Here is a 22265-nt window from a genome sequence, read left to right on the forward strand (position 1 = left end):
TCTACCCACTTTTTGGACCACCCATTCCTAAACCTTTACAAGTACCTCTCCCCTCTACTTCCTCTGCTTTTCTTACTCTTAGTATGTGGGATCTTTCTCCTTTAGACTGTAAGTTTTTTGTATTAAAGTTGTTGGCACATAATAAAAATGTAGTAAATATTCTTTCTATTTATTTATCTATTCATCCTTCTATCTATAATAAGAAATAGACTGAGTAAGTGAATAGGAGAGGTTGATGACTAGAAGCATAAACTGAAGAGTAGCTTCTTGTCCATATTTCACTTCTAGCTAAAAATTAAGTGTACAAATTCTAGTTTGTGAAGCTCCCAAACTCAGTAATAAGAATAAGACTGAGCAGCTTCTTTAGAGTTTAATCTTTACAATGTGATTCATTATTATTTTGGAAGAGTTGCAAATTCCCAGTTCAAACTTTGCCAACTTCAATAATGAAAATACCTGCCAAAGTTATAAATTTTAGAAAATTCTACATTTTGGTTTATCCAAGTCACATTCTCTTCCATCAATACAACTAATCAAAAGCTGCTAACACATTGTTGGCATATGGTCACAATGCTATTGATTTCCAAAGAATATTTTTTTTAAATTACATAATACTCAAATCTTGTTTAATTGTAGTGGCTCACCTTTTCAGATGTCTGCTCAGGAGATGAATTTTCCAAGTCCTCGTGCACACGATCCAAAAGCCAGAGGAGAAATTCCAGGGCATCATGCTGTGAATTACCTTGGAACTGAGAGCCATACTTAGAAACTGTGTTCTAAAGAAAAAGAGGAACAAAATCGTCTATTAGTACTTTAGTATATAAAGAACTGAGTCTAACCAAAAAGTTTTTCATCTCTAACTAAAGGAAGAAAAACAAACAGAACCAAAAAAAAAAAAGTCACTAAGCTTAGAAAGGCGACAGGTATTTAGTAAAAGAAGGAATCAGGGTAGCTAGGTGGCACAGTGGATAAAGCACCGGCCCGGGAGTCAGGAGGACCTGAGTTTAAATCCATCCTCAGACACTTAATAATTACCTAGTTGTGTGGCCTTGGGTAAGCCACTTAACCCTATTGCCTTGCAAAAAAAAAAAAAACAAAAGGAATCATTCCCCTCCCCCCCCAGTATATAGGCTAGTGTTGGGGTTCCCATCTAGGTTAAAGACCATAGTAGTGACCAAAATAATGAAAAAAAATACTGCTAATAGACTGGAGACGCCTGGAAATCAATGAATACATATGACATATGGAGTACATAAGCATATTAGATATAGTTTAATATGTTGATCCCAGCAAGGCTCTGTTTAACTGTTCCCTCTCCTTTTATATTTCTTTAAAAATATCATTTATGCAATTTCTTTCTTGCCTACCAACTCTTCACACAAAACTCTCCCTTCACCTCACAAAATAAATGCCCTTTTATTATAAATATAGCAAAGCAAAACAAATTAAGGTACATTGGCCATATCTGAATATACATGTACTACATTCTTTAAAATTAATTAGCCTTTCTGGGTTCTGCTCATTTAATTCTATACCAAATCAACCAAGATCTTCTTGCTTTCTCTATATCAATGTCTTTTATCATTTCTTATGGTGGAATAATATTCCATTACTTTCATATATAATAATTTGTTTAGCCAATTTCCAATTGATGAGTATCTATCCATTTTATTTCCAATTCTTTGTTACTATTCTTTGCTATAAATATTTTTTATTCATATAGTTCTTTTTGCCCTGTTTTTGAATTCTTTAAGATAGAAGTCTAATAGTGGTATCACTGATTCAAATGGTCGGCAATAGTTTAGTGACTTTTTGAGCATAGTTTCAAATCACTTTTCAGAATGCATAGATCACTTCATAATTGTAACGACAGTAAATTAATATTCCAAACCTCTCTCATGGCCCTTCTAATAATTGTAATTTTGACTTTTTTACCTTCTGTGGGGCAGAACTCAAATTGTTTTAGTTTTCATTTACTTATAAGTGATTTGTAGCATGTTTTCATGTGATAGTTTATAATTGCATTTCTTTTAAAAATCAATATATACAAATCTTCCAAGGTTTTCTTAAATCCATTCCTTTCCTCTTTTTCTTTTTGGCTTAAACAATATTCCATTACTTTCATATACCAAAATCTCTTCTGTAATTTCCCATTTGAAAGTATCAAAGTGTAATAACCATAATTATTATAAGTTTTTACAACTGTCTCTGGTCAAAGGTTGATTTTCTTAACTATTGTGAAGAACGCAATGTGTCCTCCTTTAGACTTTGAAAGGAAGATGTGTCCAGCCCTCCTTAATTCAAGAAAGAATTGTATCCTCCTTTGGATTTAGTTATGTCTTTAAGTTATGAATTTGATTAAGTGAATCACATTGTGCAAAGTCATATGGGTTCAGTGGCAAGATAAAGTTTAGGAAAGCTAGAGATTGCTGCAGATGAAGTTCATCTGAGGTAACTCCCATTCAGTAATTCAGGCTAGGTAAGAAATGAGGAAAATGACCTCTTCTACCTAGTCCAAAAAAAAAAAACCCAAAACAATATTACAGGGGAATACCCCCAGGGTTTCTGGCCAAAACAAACAGTTGCTATTACTCTCACTCAGAACCACCAAAACATACCTATAGTAGCCCAATTAAAGAGAGTCAGAATGCTTTAGTTTTAAGGCATGGTTAAATACTGCCCTTTGAATCTCAGCAGGCTTTATATAAAAGTTGGGTTTCCAGGACAGTATTTCAAGAAATCACAAATGAAATGGGGCAAAAGAGTTAACTGTCCCAGTTTTTTTTTAAATGACTGACTAAATACGGAAAGAGAAAAATGAAATCTAGTCCATAAATCTCAAGATATCTATTGAGGTTTCAGTTATCAAAGCACCCACAGAGCACCCACAGGTAAGGTGGACAGAGGGAGAGAAAAGAGGGGACAGAGAGAAAGGAGGGAAAGGAGAGTAAAGACACACATATTACATTTATATTGACTACATGATATTATTGTTCAGTCATTTAACTGTGTCTAACTCTTTGTGATTCCATTGATCATACCATGAAGTTTCCTTGGCAAAGACCATTTCCTTATCCAGCAGATTAGGGCAAACAGAGGTTAAATTATTTTTCCAGGGTCACATAGCTTGTGTGAGGATAGATCTGAACTCAGGACTTCCTGACTCCAAACCCAGCTCTCTATTCCGAGCCACCTAGATGAAAATAGGTATACTCACATATAGAGATATAAAACAAAAATAGCACCCCCCCCCCCACACACACTTTCACACATCTTGGCATTGATTTTTTTATGCAAAACCTTTTCATTTTAAGGTAATGAAAACTGCCAATCTTTTCCATTTATAATGATTTCTTTCCTTTACCTCACCTGAAACTCTACATATTAAAAATATTTATTTCTTCTCTAATCTGTGATCTTTTATATAATCATGAATTCATGTAGAACTTACTGTAGTATATGATTGAAGATATTGGTCTAAATCTAATTTCTGACAAATTATTTTCCACTTTGTCAAATAAGTCTTTATGCCAGTGGTTGAAGTCTTCAGCTTTACTAAACATTATGCTTTTCTGTTTGACAGCCTCTAGTTCTGTTTAGTTGATAACAAATTGTTCTAATGCTTTCTGCTTTATAGCATAGTGTCAAAGCTTAAGTTTCTCAAAACTCTATTCTTGGGGGCAGCTAGGTGGCGCAATAGATTGGGAACCAGCCCTGGAGATAGGAGTACCTGAGTTCAAATCTGAACTCAGACACTTAATAATTGCCTAGCTGTGTGTGACTTTGGGCAAGTCAATAAACCCCATTGCCTTGTAAAAACCAAAAAAAAATAAAAATAAAAACTCTATTCTTGGTAAAAAGATTGATTTCTTTAGAGAGCATTCAGGTTTCATATCATTCACCTTGCCACTAAGTAAGAAATTAAAACTCCTGGTTATCTCCTCCTATGTTAACAATAAATTCAGGAAGAAAATGATCAGAATGTTGAGAGACAACAATTCATCAAATAATATTGTACAAAGATGATAGTCTTTGAGAAGCATTTTGGCAACTTGATATTTTGCAATTTTCATTGTCAGGCCACAAAAGAAATTAGTAATTTCTCCTAATCTGTTTTTGCACAAATATTTCCCCTTTTTCCCAGTTCAGGGCTCCACCCATGGGTTAGAGGTAAGATCTTAAGAGAACAAAATTTAAAATGTCTTACCTATATTTTCTGTCATTTTGTCTAACCCTACAATTTTAAGGTTTTCATAGTTTTAGGTCTCACAATAATTAGAATTCTGGTATTACTAGGACTTTTACCTTCCTACTCTTTCCCAACATATCCCTTGAAATTCTTGATTTTTTCTTCCTCTTCATAAATTTTGGGTTTTTTTATATAATTCTATAAGATCGCTTTTTCAATGTAGTATCATTTTTATTCTATTAGGATAACTGAACCATGAACAATTAATTGTTCCAATTATCTGCCTTTCTTTAACAACATTTTATAGTTTTATTCATATATGTGTATAAGTGGATAATTTATAAGTATAAAGCAGAAAATTTATATATTCTGTACTTATTCTGAATTAAATTTCTTTTTCTATCTCTGCCTACAAAATTTTGTTGAATTGACACATTTTCAACATTTTCATTTTTATTACGAACTGTTAAAATTAGCATTTCTATATGTACTATAGAATAGACACCCTGAAGATCTCATTGAAGAACTTTAGAATTGATTGTGCAACATGAGAGATACTGGCACAACACCATCCAGCATGGCATGCCCTCATCAATGAGGGTGCTGCACTCTATGAGGAAGTTAGAATTGAAGCAGCTCAAAGGAAACATGACATATGTAACTTTACAGTACCCACTCCAGGTGTTCAGGTGGACTATTTGTGTCCAAACCTGTGGTAGAGAATTTCAAACTCATATTGGTCTGATGTTTGTCTCAAACATAGTGATGTCATTTTGGTCTTCAATAATGAAGGACAAGAACCAACCAATCAGAATAGAAGGCACAGATTATACATGATAAATTCAGCATATAACTTTAAAAAACTATCCTGTTTCATGAATTCATTACTAGTAGAACAGTGAATTTATGTAGTGATTCTGGAAAACAAGGTGGAATTATGCCCCCCATATTACTAAACTTTGAACTTTGAATGCTTTAATCTAGCAATGCCAATATAAGGCCTGAGCTCCAGTGAGACAAAAGAAAGAAAAAAAAAAAGAACTTATGCATACAAAAATATTTATAGCAGTACTTTTTTTAAGTGGCAAAGAATTACAAACTAGACCCAGATCATCAACTGGAAAATGAAACTGTGTGAATGGAACAGAACACTATTTTGTCCAAAGAAAAGGAAACATTTTCAGAGAAAATGAATGCACTGATACAGACTAACATAATCAAAATCTATGAAATAATTTATAACAACATCATAAAAAAATGAATAAATCTGCAAAGTTTTAGCATTCTGATTAGTACAATGACCAACCCTGATTCCAAAAGAGCTGTGATAAAGAATGCTACTTACCTACTGACAGAGAAGTAATGGACTAAATATATAGAATAAGATAATTTTTTTAGACATGGTCAGTGGAGATTTCTTTGGCTTGTATATACATAGTTAAAACAAAGATTTGCTTTTCCTTTTTTCCTTTCTCACTGAGAAGTGGAAAGGAGAAAAAATAAATACTTGTAATTTGAAAAAAATTTAAAAAATTGTTCTGATTATGATTCTGGCTTCCTTTTTTCTTCTTTTTTGGGGTGTGTAGGAAAAGAAACCTTTTATTTCTCTTTCCCTCCCATTTCCTTCAATTGAGCAAAAAATAAAAATTTAAAAAAAGAAAAGAAAACCACTAAAACAAAATTTCATGAGAAATAAAACAAATTCCATTATTGATCTTTTCCAACAATGTATTTCTCATTCTTCATCTTCAGTTCATTCCCTCTCTGTCCAGAAGTGGGGTAAATATTTTTCATCATGTTTATCATTTCATTGTTCAGAGATATTTTCTTTAAGATGATGAAAATATTGAAAAAACAGTATTTCCAACTGAGGAACTTATACAGTCCTTTCACAATTCCAAAGTGAATTCTTTATACCTTTTCAAAACCCTTTTATTAAGACTCTTAAGGTCTTAAACAGCCACCCATTTCTGATACACACATACAAACACACACCCCTGTATTAAACTCAGCTTGATCACTTGTAAAATGAGGGATGTGGACTAGATGACCTATAAAATTTTCCCAGTTCTAACTTATAAACCTATGAGCTTTCTTGTTTTAATTAATAAAATATTTCAGTTCTTTGAATTGTGTGTACTTCTTTCATACTTAATTGCTCAACACCTCATACAAGAAAAGAAGTAAAAAGTTGGGTAGAATGAGAGATTAGTCATGTGCTAAACAAGAACCAATAGAAAGTTAATAATGAAGGAAGAGGTTAAAAGGAAATAAAGAATGGGTAAAAATCTGTAACTAAGGTCTGGGCAAGAAGAGAAATGTCACTAGAGTTGAAACAGAATGCTTGTAAGTGCTGAATACATATACACATTTATTCCTTTAAATTCTCTCTGTCTCTCCCTCCTCCTTTCTTTTGTCTTATTATATACTTCTTCGTAAAGAAAGTAAGAGTAAGGAGATGAAGAAATGTAAGCAGATAGAAAGGTATGCACAATTAACATTAATTTTACCATGAAGGTGAATGGATTGAATTTATCTATAAAACAAAAAATAATTACAGAATAGATTAGTAGTATCAGGTCTCATCCTATAAAGCAGTAATCATCAATACAATTCGGAACTGATCAAAAATAGAAAAGCTGATTGGGAACAAAATATACAGAAACAAATAAAGATGATAGTCTCACTAAATCCAATGACCCTAAATACTGAAGTATAGGCTTAACTATTTGACAAAAAACTGCTGGGAAAACTGGAAAACAGTCTGTCAGAAGTTAAGATTTCAAACAACATCTCGCACATACACAAAAATAACCTCCAAATATATATATGACTGAAGATATAAAAGGTCACATTAGAAAAACAAATTAGAAAGAAAGAAAATACTTTCTCAGGTCCAGGGTAGAAGATGAATTCATAACCAAACAAGGGATAGAATAGATAAGAAAATAAAATGGAAAGTTCTGATCACATAAAATTTAAGAGATTTTAAACAGGAAAAAAAGGAAAACAACTAAAACAAAAAGGAAACTTATTTCAGGGAAAAATCTTTGCAGCAAAGATCTCTCCAATAAGCAAAATATCAGCAACTGACTCAAATTAAAAAATCATTCCCCAATAGGTAAATGATCAAAGAACATCTCAAGGAAAAAAAATCCAAGCACTCAACAATTATATAAAAAATGCAGTATATCAATAATGATGACAGTAATATAAATTAAAGCAACTCTTAAGGTTTACTTCATACCCATCTGATTAGCAAAGTTGATAAGAAGGATTAAAGTCTGAAGGGGCTACAGAAAAACAGGTCCAGTAATACAATTTTTTTTTTAGAACTGAATTGGTACCTCTATTTTGGAAAGTAATCTGTAACTATGTCCAAAAAAATCACTCCACTGTAATTAATTTTTTTAACTCATGATATCACTACTAGGTTTGACCACAAAGAGATCAAGGAAAGAAGAAAAGGATTCATATGGACAAAAATATTTATAGAATTTCCTTTTTTTTATAATGGCAAAAGAACTGGGAAACTAAAAGATACCCATCAATAAGGAATGGATGAACAAATTATGGTACTTAAATGCAATAGACTATTACTGTGATCTTAGAAATGATAAAAGATAAAGGTCCAAGGAAATCTGGAAAAACTTATATGAACTGATTCATAGGGAAGTAAGAACAATTTATAAAATAACATCAACTGTGTAAAGAAAAATAACTTTGAAAGACCTAAGAAATATTAATGAAATGATCAATAATGATTCTGATAGAGCAATGATGAAGTATTCTACCAGCTTCCTGATGGAGAGGTGATAAACTCAAGAAATATGTAACATATTAAATATGGTAAATGTGTGGATTTATTTTTCTTGACTATGTATATTTGTTACAAGAGTTTTGTTTTTTCCTATGGGGGAGGGATAAAGAACAAAGAGAATTAGGGGGTTTCCCTCTGGTCCTCTCCCAAGACAGAGACAGACAGACAGAAAGACAATGAGAACATAAGGAAGGTTGGAAGAAATCAAAGACCAGTAGGCTATCTATATGATAAACGTTATATACTTTAAAAGCAGAAAGCAAACTATACACCATTTTACATACACGGTTTTATACAGATTCACAATTTTACATACAATTCGCTCTAATTCTACAACATATGTGGAAATGTTCATTTTATATGCTAAGGTCAGGAAAATATTTGAAAATAAAATAAAAGATTATTTCTACATGTATCTTGGAATAGTGGGGTAGAAGAAATCATTTGTGACTTTTGGAAAGTTGAAGTATTTCCATGACTAAGCCAAGTCACAATGTAATCAATAGTTTTAGAAATGTTCAACTATTTCTTTGCTATTTTATCCTCTATGGAAGGTTGTTAAGGAAAGTCACAACCAGAACATGGATTCAAAAATGAAGTTAAGTATCAGGTCATAGTTTTTCCCTACTAAGGTAATCCACAGAGGTCAAGTCTTGCAAAAAAATCTTTCATTTTGATATAATCAACATTTTATAGGCATGAATATTTTTTACAGACAAGGCAGAGACAATGTAAAGTAGTCAAAGGCTTCACAGTGTAGCTGGGCTTTCCACTGAAGAGCACACATGAACATTCTTTAGGGATAGCATGAACAAAGGCCCAGAAACTGAAATGAGAATTATATACAGTATCATCCATCTGGCAAACAAAATATTTTTGCTAGATTACTAATATCTCTGAACATTTTTAACAACATTGTTTTTCTCAAGACAGCCTCAGGGATGCCCCAGAAATAACTTATGTAAAGAAAAAAAAAAATATATATATATATATATATATAAATAAAACATTTTAAAAACAAAAATACTTCTGTGAATTTTCAGAAACTTTATATTACTTAAGATTAACAACCTGGAGATACAGGTAGCATGTTCACCATTTTAATATGATACCAATAACAACTAACAGGTATAGTTAATGCTTTAAGATCTGAAAAGGGTTGGACACCTATTATCTCATTTGATTTACAGAATGGGATATCATCATACCATGTTTCCAGCATAAATATAATTATATATAATTATAATATATAATATATAATATAATTATGTTACTTCCGTGTCCATTATTTATTATTTCTCTTTTATATATTTTTGTTGCTTGTTACTGTTAGATTTTCAGTTGTGTCAGACTTTTCATGACCCCATTTGGGATTTTCTTGGCAAAAATAGAATAGTTTGCCGTTTTCTTCTTTAATTCATTTTACTAAAGAGGAAGGTGAAGCAAACAGCCTTAAATGATTTACCCTAGGTCACATAGCTAATTTAGTCTATGAAACTAGATTTGAGCTTAGGTCTTCCTGACTCTGGACCTGAAACTTTTTCCACTATAGCACCTAGCTGACCTTTTTTACATATTAGTTTTCCACAATATAAGTATCAAAGAATCAGCTGTTTAGTTTTTGACTTTCTATTTCGTGTAACTATATAATAAATGCTCTTTAGTTTGTACTGGTTCTATCATTAAAGCTGCCCTAAGGAACAAGGAATTTAATCCTCACCTTTCCCTAAATCACTAAAACAATCAGTATCTGTACAGCGTCCTGTGTATTATACACGCCAATAAATTCCTAATGGCTGACTATAAGCAGGAAGTCTTGAGAAGAGATATTGTTACTCTCGCCTTCTAGTGCCAAGGTCCAAATGAACAACCACTCCCCTGGGAGGTGTGCGGGTACTACATAACATTCACAACTATACAAACCAGTTCTTGTCAAGAATTCATTTGGTATATTAAAAACAAACATTCAAGCTTTCTAAGGAGCACTGACAGGAAGGAAAAAAGACCATAGTAACCATTAAAAGGCATCTGGGAAAACTATCACAATGACCAATGACACTTTTCCCCCAGGTAAGAAGTATTGATTTTTTAAACTACTCTTTGGAAAAGGTCAAAGTTGGTTAATTCTCAAAATGTTTCGGGTTTCTTTAGCCTCAAAAATCTAAGAACTGGGTCTCCTGGAGGTGTGACTTTTTATGATTATAATTGCAAAGTAGGTATGAGATCTCTGATGTGCTGAGCAAGCCCCAGTATGAGAATAGGATAACAATCAAGGAAAATTTAGTACCCAAAAATATCTTCTTGTCCACAAGACTACAATAAGATTCATTTTTCTGAATTATTAAACTACTACCAATTCCGTTAAAGCTTAACTATCTCTAGGAATAGTAACTTCTTAAAGCATTTAGCAATTATGTGAATTTGTTCATTTTAAGGAAAAGGACATTTGGAAGTACTAGACAGTTCAATGGAGGAACCCACAAAAAAGGAAGTAGAGTCCACCACCCTATCCAAAAAAAGCATAGGAGAAAGAGTCTGGTCCTGACACAAAGCTTCATTTCAGGAATTAAGTTTAGAAATGTGATTAAATCAACCACTCTACAAAAGTATTATGGCTATAAAGACATTTTAAAAAATAACTTAGGGTGGGCAGCGGGAGGGGGAGGGCCCGGGGGTGGGGGGAAGCTCTGCGAGTATCCGAGCCAGAGAAAGAGGCCCCAGCGTTGGCATCCCAGTTGGTGTATGTGCGGTAACAATGTTTGTCCCCCTGTTCTCACGCCGCGACTGTTTCAGGAGCTGAGCGGGAGACAGCAGCGGTTATTCTTTTACATGGACTTGGAGACTCAGGGCACAGCTGGGCTGATGCCCTTTCCGCCATACCTTCCTTATGTCAAGTACATCTGTCCCCATGCACCTCGGATCCCAGTCACACTGAACATGAAGATGGTGATGCCTTCCTGGTTTGACCTGATGGGCTTGAGCCCCAGTGCCCCGGAAGATGAGGCTGGCATCAAGAAGGCAGCAGAAAGCATCAAGGCCCTGATTGAGCAAGAGGTGAAGAATGGGATTCCAGTCAATCGAATCATCTTGGGGGGCTTCTCCCAGGGTGGAGCCCTGTCCCTCTACACAGCTCTCACCTGCCCCCACCCCCTGGCCAGCATTGTGGCCCTCAGCTGCCGGCTCCACCTGCATCTGGCCTTCCCTCAGGCAGCCAACAGCACAGCCCAGGACCTGGCCATCCAGCAGTGCCACGGGGAACTGGACCCCATGGTGCCAGTGCGCTTTGGAGCCCTCACCTCAGAGAAGCTCAAGTCTGTCGTCCCTCCAGCCAAGGTCCAGTTCAAGACCTACCCAGGTGTTATGCATAGCTCCTGTCCCCAGGAGATGGCAGCTATGAAGGAATTCATTGAGAAGCTGCTGCCCCCCATCTAACAGGATCCTCCCCCCTACCCTCCCCCTTATTCCCCTGGGGGGTCCAGAGGGGGGCCCACAGCAGTATCTGATCTCTGAACATAGTGGAAGCCATGGCAGCCCCCTCCCCTCTCCCAGGGTCTTTTGAGGGCTTGGGAGGATTGAGCCCCCTCTCCCTGGAGATCATTTCTTTCCTAGCTGTTTCCTTGTCCTATCGCTGTCTGGGGAGGTTGGGAATCAAGGGTGCAGTCTCCCATCTTCTGGGAGACCTGAGACCTCAGCTGCCAGTCTGTCCTCCAGGATCTTCAGGGGGAGAGCGTTCCCCTTTCTGTTCCCCCAAGGCCACAGTATTCCAAGGGGTGCGTGGGGGCCCAGCCACTGACCCACTCAGGACCTGTATGTACCTCACGGGTCCAGCTTCTGGGTGTACCTCTCTCCTCTTTTCCCCAGTTGACCTCAGTGTTTGGGCACAGGGGGCCTCCTGGCTCCCCATTTCCATACACCCACTCCTCCCCCTTCTGCAGCAAGAAGATCTGGGGTCCCCTCTTCCTCATTCAGATAATCATGAGTCTTCTGTTGCTTTCCTGTCCCCTTGCCCTGATCATGAATGTCTCTTTTCTGACAATGCGCCTACCCTGGGCCCAAGGCCCCTCTTGCTGCTGTGCCCCATGCTGCAAGGGAGGGGGCTTGGGCCCAGGCCCTTGGGGTGGTGGGGAGAGGACAGGTGCACTGGGCTGGAGTTTCTCTCTCCCTAACCCTACTCCCCATAAAAAAAGCTCCCTGGTGGAATCTCCTTCCAGCCTGCAGGCCTGAGGCTTGAATTAATCTCTGCCCAGACATCTATTTCTGGGCCCTGCCCTCTGAGGGAAGGATGGAGGACCTGTCCCTGCCTCAGCTGGATGGTCCCCAGATGTTCTCAGCCTGTTGTCTTCATCCCCTTCCCCCTAGGGAGGGGGCTGGAACTCAGATTCTGAGCCCAGAAGGGGCTCCTCCTCCTCCTCCTCCATGTGGTTTTGGGTGTTTTCATTTCTTGTTTTGTGTCTCCAAGTCAAATCAGATTAAAGAAAAATAAACCTTCAAAAAAAATAACTTAGGGGTGGTTAGGTGGTGCAGTGGATAGAGCACCAGCCCTGGAGTCAGGAGTACCCGAGTTCAAATCTGACCTCAGACACTTAATAATTATCTAGCTGTGTGACCTTGGGCAAGCCACTTAACCCCACTGCCTTGCAAAAACCTAAAAAAAATTTAAAAATTTTAAAAAAATTTTAAAAATAACCTAAAAGACAATAACAAATTACAGGCATGCTCAAAGAAAACAAAAGAAAAAAAAGAGGATTATCCACAAAAGCTACATAAATACATGGAATATAAAGCAAAAGAAAAGGCACTGATGGAAGTAATTGTAAAGAAAATAAATAGCTGAGAACAAAAGTAGTAAATCTTACCCAAGGAATGGACTCTAAAACTCAGACTAGATCAGACAGAAAGCAATGATTTCATGAGTCAAGATATATTAGAACAAAATCCAAAGATTAGGAAAATAGAAGAAAACATAAGATACCCACCATCAAAAACAGAGAAATAATTTAGACACATAATATACAGAATAAAGCAAAAAAGCTTAGTAGTCACATATTTGAGAAACTCAAAAACCTTAGTTACTGTGGCAAGAACTTTACAAAGACTGCTGGAAAAACTTAAAAGTTGTTTGGCAGAAATGAGGCATAGGCCAACATCTCACACTATTCCAAGTTAAGCTCAAAATAATTGTGTAAACATAAAACATAACATTATGTTTTAAAAAAAAGTAGGGGAACATGAAAGAAATTACCTGTCATAATCATGGGTAGTTCATAACCAAGCAAGAGAAAGAGAGATTCACAAAAAGTAAAATGGATAATTTTGATTACATAAAATCAAAAAGGTTTTACATAAAAAAATCCACTGCAACCAAAATTAGAAGAAAAGTAGAAACAGGAGGGGCAGCTTTGAGACAAACTTCTTGGAAAACAGTCTCATTTATCAAATATATAGAAAACTAAGTCAAATTTATAAAAATTAGAAGCCATTCTCTGATAGATAAATCAATAAAGGATAAGAATCAGCTGTTTTCAGAAGAAATCAAAGCAATTAATAATCATATGAAAATGTTCTATATTACAGAGAAATTAAAATTAAAATAACTCTAAGGTACTACAACCTCCACCCATCAGATTCGGCTAAGATGTCAAAAAAGGAAAATGATGAATACTGAAGAGGGTGTGAGAAAATAGGTTGACTAATATACTTTTGGAGGAGTTGTAAACTGTATATCCTTTAACACAACAATACCACTATTAGATCTATACCCCAAGGAGATCAAAGAAAAATGAAAAGGTCTCTTATGTGTATGTTTATAAAAGCTCTTTTTTGGTGGTAAAGAACTGGAAACTTATCAGTTGGAGAGTGGCTGACCAAGTTATGGTATATGACGTGATGTTGTGTGCTGAAACAAATGATAAAAGGAGATAGTTTCAAAAAAAAAACAAAACAAAACCCAAAACTTTGGAAGACCCATATGAACATATACAATATGAAAGGAGCAGAACCAGGAAAACAATTTTCACAGTAACAGCAATATTATTTAGTATAATGAAAAAAGATTCTGAACCTCTGATCAATAAAATGAGCAAGCACAACTCTGAAGAACTCAAGATAAAAAAATATTATCCACCTCCAAATTGAAAACTGATGGACTGAGAATTCAAATAGCATCATATTTTTTCCTTTCTTTTTTATAACATAGAAATGTGGTTCATATGACTTTAGATGTACAATGGGTATCATATTTTCTTGCTTTCTCAATGGGTAGGGGAAAGGGTAAGGGTCAGAAAAGATATGGTTCTGAAATTTAAAATAATTTTTTTTATTTTATTAATATTTTACTTGTTTTCCAATTATACACAACAGTAGTCTCTACCTATCATTTTTTGTAAGATTTTTAATTTTACAATTTCCCCCCAACCTCTTCCCTCCCCCTTCCCCCACAGTCTGATAATCTTTACATTGTTTCGATGCTATATCATTGATCAAAATTAGATGTGTTGAGAGAGAAATCATATCCTTTAGGAGAAAATAAAATATTAAGAGATAGCAAAATATATAGTATATAAGACATTTCTTTTTTAAAAATTTAAGGTAATTGGGGTGGCTAGGTGGCACAGTGGATAAAGCACCGGCCCTGGAGTCAGGAGTACCTGACTTTGGTCTTTGTTTAAACTCCACAATTTTTCTCTGGATACAAATGTTATGCTCCGTCTCAGATACCCTAAAATTGCCCCTTATTATTGCACTGATGAAATGAGCAAGTCTATTAAAGTTGATCATCACCCCCATGTTGCTGTTAGAGTGTACATTTTCTTCTGGTTCTGCTCATCTCACTCAACCTCAGTTCTGCAAGTCTTTCCAGGTTTCTCTGAAATCCTATCCCTCTTGGTTTCTAATAGAACAATAGTGTTCCATAAATATACCACAATTTGTTCAGTCAATTGATGGACATCCACTAGATTTCCATTTCTTTGCTACCACAAACAGGGCTGCTATGAATATATATATATATATATTTGGTTTTGCAAGGTCTTGGGGTTAAGTGACTTGCCCAAGGTTATACAGCTGGGTAATTATTAAATGCCTGAGGCCGAATTTGAACTCAGGTCCTCCTGACTCCAGGGTCAGTGCTCTATCCACTGCACTACTGAGCTGCCCCACTGCTATGAATATTTTTGTACAAGTGATGTTTGTATGCTTTTTCATGATCTCTACAAGTATAGACCCAGTAGTGGTATTGCTGAATCAAAAGATATGCACTAAAATAAATTTTTTTCATAAAGAATCATGAGACTCCTTAAATAACTGATCAGAGTACTTTGGATTATAAAATAAAGAATGCTTTATGATAATTTTTCCAGAAACCTAGTCACTATATTTCAAGAAAAAATAAATAAAAACTGTCTAAATCTATTAGAACCAGAGGGCAAAGTGAAAATAGAAAGAATCCACCAATCACCTCCTGAAACAAATTCTAAAATGAAAGATCTCAAGGAGCATCATACCCAAATCCAGTTGGGAAGTCAAATTTAAAAAAAAAATACTTCAAATAGCCATAAAAAAATTAGAAATACCAAGGAGGCTAGATGGTGTAGTGGACAGAGCACCATAGAGTACTGGCCCTGGAGTCAGGAGTACCTGAGTTCAAATCTAGCCTCAGACATTTAATAATTAACTAGCTGTATGGGCTTGGGAAAGCCACTTAACCCCACTGCCTTGCCAAAACCCTTAAAAAAAAAAAAAGGAAAAAATATTTAAAAAACCAAGAAATCAATCAGGATCCAGTAAGACTTGACAGCTTCAAGGCAGCTAGGTGGTGCAATGGATAGAGCACTGGCCCTGGAGTCAGGAGGACCTGAGTTCAAATCCAGCCTCAGACACTTATTACCTAGTTCTGTTAAATCACTTAACTCCACTATCTTTCAAACCACCTCCCCCTCCCCCACAAAAAGACTTGACAGCTTCTACTATATACAAGAAGAGGTTTTAGGATACAATATTCCAAAATGTAAAAGATACAACTAAGAATAACTTATCTTATATTGCTGAGGAATAATTCTACAGAAAAGAAAAAAAAAGAATATGCATGGAAATGCTTGAAGAGTAGGAAGGTTTACAAGAACCTTGCAAAACAAAGATCAAACTGTCCTAAGAGTTCTTGGGGTCCTCTGGGCCTTATAGATTCCGTAAAGATGAAGGTCTTCCTATATTTATCACTGTTATATGAGGACACTTATTAAGAAATCATTGATTTATTTTCAAGGTTTTCAAACTTTAAAAAGATCTAATTCAGGACGAATAGCCAATAGTCCTTTCAACATATGGCTATATTTCATTCACAGGAGTACAGTTTTAGAGGTAGAACAAAGCTCATTTTATAGATGGAAGAAACTGAGGATGAGAGAGATTTTAACTATCCTAGTATCACAATCACTAAATGTCTGAGGCAGGATTCAAACTCAGATCTTTATGACTTCATAAGTCCAGTGCCCTATCCACTGCACCCCCTAGATACCCCATCTCTTTCAGGCTCAAAACAAACTACTATATTCAGGATATTAAGGATTAGAATTCTACCAGAGACTCAAAAATCAATGAATATAAGGAAAAAAGCTTTCAATGGAGTAGAAACCTGAATGCTCAGTGGCCCATGTTCTGCATAAGCAGACCAGGTATATGAGACTATGAACTCATATTAATAAGCAAGATAAAGTCATTTAAATATGCAAGCTAGTGAAAGGTTATGTTATAGGGGTGCAGAATTGGCCAAGTCCTTCTATCCTTCACATAGGCAAGGATAATATCCAATATTCAAGGTTGCAAGAAGCCTGGGTTCAGTTAGAGGGTAAATTCAGTTATAGGACAAATTTATCAAAAAAAGTTTTTTGATCATTAACATTTTCTCCATCACTTTTTTAAAGCTAGACAATCAACAAACGTACTGAAAAGCTTGAACTGAAAATTTAACAAGTTTTAGGCGAGTTTTAGCTCACCTTTGCCTATATCTCACCTCTGAAACTAAATCCCATCAAAAAAAAATAGTGAAGCAAAAACGGATAGTACTGGACAAGGAAAGTAATCTTTAATCTCATGATCCATAAAGGAAAGTAGATTTTAGTGTGTGTGTTCTGGCCAAAGAGGCTATTCCAATCTTCTCCTCCACTTAAGCACAGGTATCCCTTGGTTCTCCTTCTAAGTTTCCTTTGCTAGTTCATCATCCATATCATACACAGTAATTAACTACTGATATATGCTAAGAACCTGTCCTGGGGTCAGCTAAGTGGTGCAATGGATAGAGCACAGACCCTGGAGTCAGGAGGAACTGAATTCAAATCCCACCTCACATACTTAATATAGATATAGATATAGGTACATGTATATTTGGTGAACTCATTAAATGCAGTTATCATCTTTAGGTAAATGATCTCAGATCTATATATCCAGCCTTTGATTTTCTCCCAAGCTGCATGCTTGCATCCCCAACTGCTGCTCATTTTACATTCTGAACTGATATCCCAAAGATATTTCAAGTTCATCATGCCCAAAATGGACCCAATCATCTTTCCTCTAAAACTCTGTCATCATCCAAACTGTCCTATTACTCCAAATCTTAAATGTTCCTCCTTTTACTCTGGTACTGACCTACCTAGCTTCTTTTAAGTACCCCTCTTTTATTGTAAGCTTCCCCCAATGCTTCTTAACTCTAGTGCCCTCTCTCCTAATTCCTTTCTATTTATCTTGCAAAGTTTGTTCTAATTAGATTTGTTTGCTTCTTGTCTTTTTTTATGTGCTCAAGTATTGTTTGAGGAAACCACAATCCTCCAAGTCATCCATAGAAACAGAACCAGAAGGTTCCAAGTCTCAGGTTTCAAACTTCAATGCAATTCTCAACCCACTCCACATGTGGTCTTTTTTCTCTCTTCCAAACATCTCTTGCATATAAGTCCCCTTCTATCTACTCACACAGCCACCAGCCCAAGTTCAAGCCTCATCATCTCTCACCTAGACAATTTCAATGACTTCACCTCCAAATTCAGTGGCTTCCTGCTTCACATCTCTCCCCAGAGGTCACAAACTGATTTCTGTAAAACATAGGTCTTACACATATCTTTACACAAACCTCAATGGCTTTTTCCTATTATTACCTGGAAGATCAAATATAACTGATATATTTGACATTTTATTCCCTTAACTGATCTCAATCTATCTCAACACAGAGACTCACACATACACATACACATACACATACACATACACATACACATACACATACACATACACATACACATACAGACACATACACAGGCAAGGTAGTTTTGTTATACAGGATATTCCTTCATCTCCTTTACTTTACCTGACCCCAGTTATACCACCTCCTATGTTCAGCCTCTGCAGATTCTTAAGATTCCTTCAAAGTTCAGTTCAAGAACCATAGACATAAACCTTTCCTTATTCTCAAGCATGTAGTGCCTTTAGTATAAAATTTGTATCTAACTTTTTATATATCTCTTATGTGATAGTGCATAAAGGGCAATTACTAACTAGTTTTGGATTGATTAAAGAGGCATACCTAAGAATTCCAACAACTTAAAGAAATTTAGTCTAGCTTTGAGATGAGACAATAGTCTGAGGTGGTTGGGAGGGAAGTGGGGAAAGCAATAATCCTATGCAAGCTATATGAGTATAATAATAGCATGGGTGACTCCTTGGGAAGAGAGAACTTAAGTTTTCACATACTAAACATATGGTGCCCAATGGAAGAAAGTGACAACCACAGAACTTTAAGAAATGGCTGCCAGGGAGTCATCTATAAGATGGCTATAGGATCCAAAGACTGGGAATGGATTGGGAATAGGAGGGGAAACACAATGATTGGTCTCCCTGTCACTTCAATTTATTCTCCATTCACTCATGTACTCAAATGATTTTCTTAAAAAATAAAATTGACCATGCTAACCCTCTTCAATAAATTCCAATGACTCCCTATTATCTGGTCCCTTCTTACCTTTCCAGTCTTCTTACATTTTACTCCCCATCAACCCTCTTCAATAAATTCCAATGACTCCCTATTATCTGGTCCCTTCTTACCTTTCCAGTCTTCTTACATTTTACTCCCCATCCACCTACTTATACTAGCCTACTTGCTATGGCTGTCCTCATACCTGGCCAAGTACCCCTTCTTACCTTTTTGCCTCTGAGATTTCTAGGTTTCCTTCAGCACTCACCTCAAATCTTACCTTCTAGTTTTTCCAAGCTGCTGGTGCTTTCCCCTCTGAAATTACTTTGTTTTCTGTAGTCTCTTTCAAACAAAAAAAGGTGCTAAATAAATCATTATGTGCTGATAACCCACCTGAGAATACTGAAGCTTCAGGCTCATTTTTGCTCTGGTCAGAAGGCCTAAGTTTAGTTCTGCTGCTTGGTATGTGACCTTGAGACACACCATTTAAACTTCTAAAGCCTCAGTTTTCTCATCTGTAAAATGAAGTGGTTGAACTAGATTCTAAGTTTCTTTCCAGTTCCACAGCTATAATCCAATGATTTTTTTGAAATCACAACGAAAGGACAGTTGTCTCAAGCCTTTTAAATCAAAAAGTTGTAAATGAAAAATAACCGTTCAACAAAACAATCACTTGGATTTATTCTTTTAAAAGTTATATTAAGGAGCGGCTAGGTAGCGCAGTGGATAGAGCACCAGCCCTGGAGTCAGGAGTACCTGAGTTCAAATCCGGCCTTAGACACTTAATAATCACTTAGCTGTGTGGCCTTGGGCAAGCCACTTAACCCCATTGCCTTGCAACCCCCCCCCCCAAAAAAAAACCTAAAAGTTATATTAAGGGCAGAGTCAAGATGGCAACATGGAGGCAGGAACTCCCAGAAGCTCTCCTCCAGAATGCTCCAAATAACTTAAAATTATCTTTAACCAAATTCTAGAGTTGCAGAATTCACAGAAAGACCTAGTGACACAACTTCCAAGATAGCTTAGAAGATCCACAGGAAGACTGTTTCACCAGGTTTTGAAAGGGCTGCAGGGCAGCCAGGGCCATGAACAGCCTGTGGGGTGCCTGGGCTCATGACAACAGGGGCAGTTTACAGATCTCTCAACCCAGGGATCACCAAGGACAACTTGGAAGGCCAGTGGGACTGCACCAGAGTGAGCATGGAGACCAGGGCAGCACAGGCCAATCGGAAGCAAATATATGGATTCACCCAGCAACTGCTTCCAGAGTGCTCAGCCCACAGATAGTAAGAGGGTGGAAACTGTTGAGGTCTCTCCACTATCCCTGGGTCAGGACTCTGTTGCTTTGCCCACACTCAGATCCTGGTGGCAGTCTGGGACCCCCTACTACCAGAGAAGGGATCCTCCTCACATTTCCGGAGCAGAGGGGAGTGTTTGTGGTCATGAACAGACCAGAAGAGCAGTCAGAGCCTCTCATGAGATTTTGAAGGAATTGAAGTTCCTGGAAGAGTGTCCCCAAAACACTCAAAAGCTTGTGAAATACTGTTAAAACCAGGTCATAGGCTGGGGAAATAAGGAAACAACATAAGAAAAAGAAACTAACCATAGATGATTACTTTGGTCCCATGGAGGATTAAAACATACACTCCGAAGATGTCAAAATCAAAGCTTCTGTATCCAAAGCCTCCAAGGAAAAAAGCAACTGGTTTCAGACTATAGAAGAGCTCAGAAAAGATTTTGAAAATCAAGTAAGGGAGATACAGGAAAAATTAGAAAGAGAAATGAGAGCAATGCAGGAAAATCATGAAAACCAAGTCAGCCAATTGGTGAAGGAGATATCAAAAAATGTTAAAGAAAGCAACATGTTAAAAACAAGTTTAGGTCAAATGCAAAAAAGCAGTCTAAAAGGTCAATAAGGAGGAGAATGTCTTAAAAAGTAGAACTTCAGATGGAAAAAGAGATAAGAAAGTTCTCTAAAGAAAAAACTCCTTCCAGTGTAGAATGGAATTAAAGGAAGCTGATGACTTTGTGAGAAATCAAGAAATAATAAAACAAAACCAAAATAATGAAAACCTAGTAGAAAATGTGAAATTGCTCAGTAGAAAAACAATTGACTTGGAAAACAGATCCAAAAGAGATAATTTTAAAATTATTGGGCTACCTAAAAGTCATGACTATGAAAAGAACCTAGATTTCATTTTTTTAAAGAACTTCTCCAGGAAAAATGCCCTGTTTTCCTAGAAGCAAATGGTAAAACAGAAACTGAGGAAATCCACCAAAAACTCCTGAAAGAGATCCCACCCAAAAAACTCTCAGTAATAACTGTAGACTAATTCCAGAACTCCCAAGTCAAAGAGAAATCTTACAAGCTGTCAGAAAGAAACAATTCAATTATTGTTGTGCTACAGTCAGGATTACACAAGATTTAGCAGCATCTACATTATGGGTTTGTAGGACTTGGAATATGATATTCCAGAAAGCAAAAGAGTTTGGATGGCAACTGAGAATCAAGTACCCAGCAAAAATGAACATCTTATTTCAAGGGGGAAAAATGGACATGCAATGAAATTGGGCAATTTCAGCTTTTCTGTTGAAATGAGCAGAGTTCAACAGAAAGTTTGAGCTCCAAGTGCATGACTCAGGTGAGTCTATCCTCCTATAGAGAGGAAGGGCAAATTATGAGGGATTTAATGCTGTTGAACTACTTGTATTCCTGCATGGGAAGATGATATTAATAACTCCTATGAACCTCATTTATTAGAGCAGATAGGAGGATATATAGACAAAGCACAGAAGAGAGCTTAATATAAAGGTATAATATTTTATAAAGATGGAGTCAATGATTGAAAAAGAAATGTACTGGGAAAAAAGGGAAAGGAGAGAGAATGAGCTAAGATATTTCACATAAGAGTTAAGAAAAAGCTTTTGCGATGGAGTGGAAGGGGTGAAGGTGTGGGGGAATGAGTGAACCTTCATTCTCATTGGAAATGGCTCAGAGAGGAAACAATAGGGTATAGAAATGTATTTTACCTTAGATGAAAAAGGAGAGGAAAGGGATAGGAGAAAGGGGACAAGGGGAGGGGAGAAAGGGGTGTAGGTGATAGAAGAAAGGGAAGATCAGAGGGTAGTCAGATACAATACACTTCTTTTTTTGCAAGGAGGTAGGGCTGGGTGGCTTGCCCAGGGTTACATGACTGGATGGTTGTTGGGTGTCTGGCTGCCCCACAACACACTTTTGAGGAGAGACAAAGTGAAAGGAGAGAAAGAACAAAATAAATGAGAGTGTGGAAGAATAATGGAGG

General features: G+C 36.4%; 1 protein-coding gene and 1 pseudogene across 3 annotated transcripts in view; one reads left to right on the forward strand and one right to left on the reverse strand.

The window, feature by feature from the left end:
* Positions 1 to 22265, reverse strand: part of USP43 (ubiquitin specific peptidase 43) — a 126955-nt gene that overhangs the window by 101232 nt on the left and 3458 nt on the right. For 2 of the 3 annotated variants that reach the window (XM_074225603.1, XM_074225602.1), the window contains exon 2: positions 645 to 776. In XM_074225603.1, the coding sequence (XP_074081704.1) occupies positions 645 to 776 (132 nt within the window). Of the gene's footprint in view, positions 1 to 644; positions 777 to 3041; positions 3127 to 22265 lie in introns of those variants that run through there. The other variant, XM_074225604.1, reaches the window with a different exon arrangement.
* On the forward strand, positions 10752 to 11499 carry LOC141514633 (acyl-protein thioesterase 2 pseudogene; annotated as a pseudogene).

Source organism: Macrotis lagotis, chromosome 2 (assembly GCF_037893015.1).
Source record: "Macrotis lagotis isolate mMagLag1 chromosome 2, bilby.v1.9.chrom.fasta, whole genome shotgun sequence".
Classification (NCBI taxonomy): domain Eukaryota; kingdom Metazoa; phylum Chordata; class Mammalia; order Peramelemorphia; family Peramelidae; genus Macrotis; species Macrotis lagotis.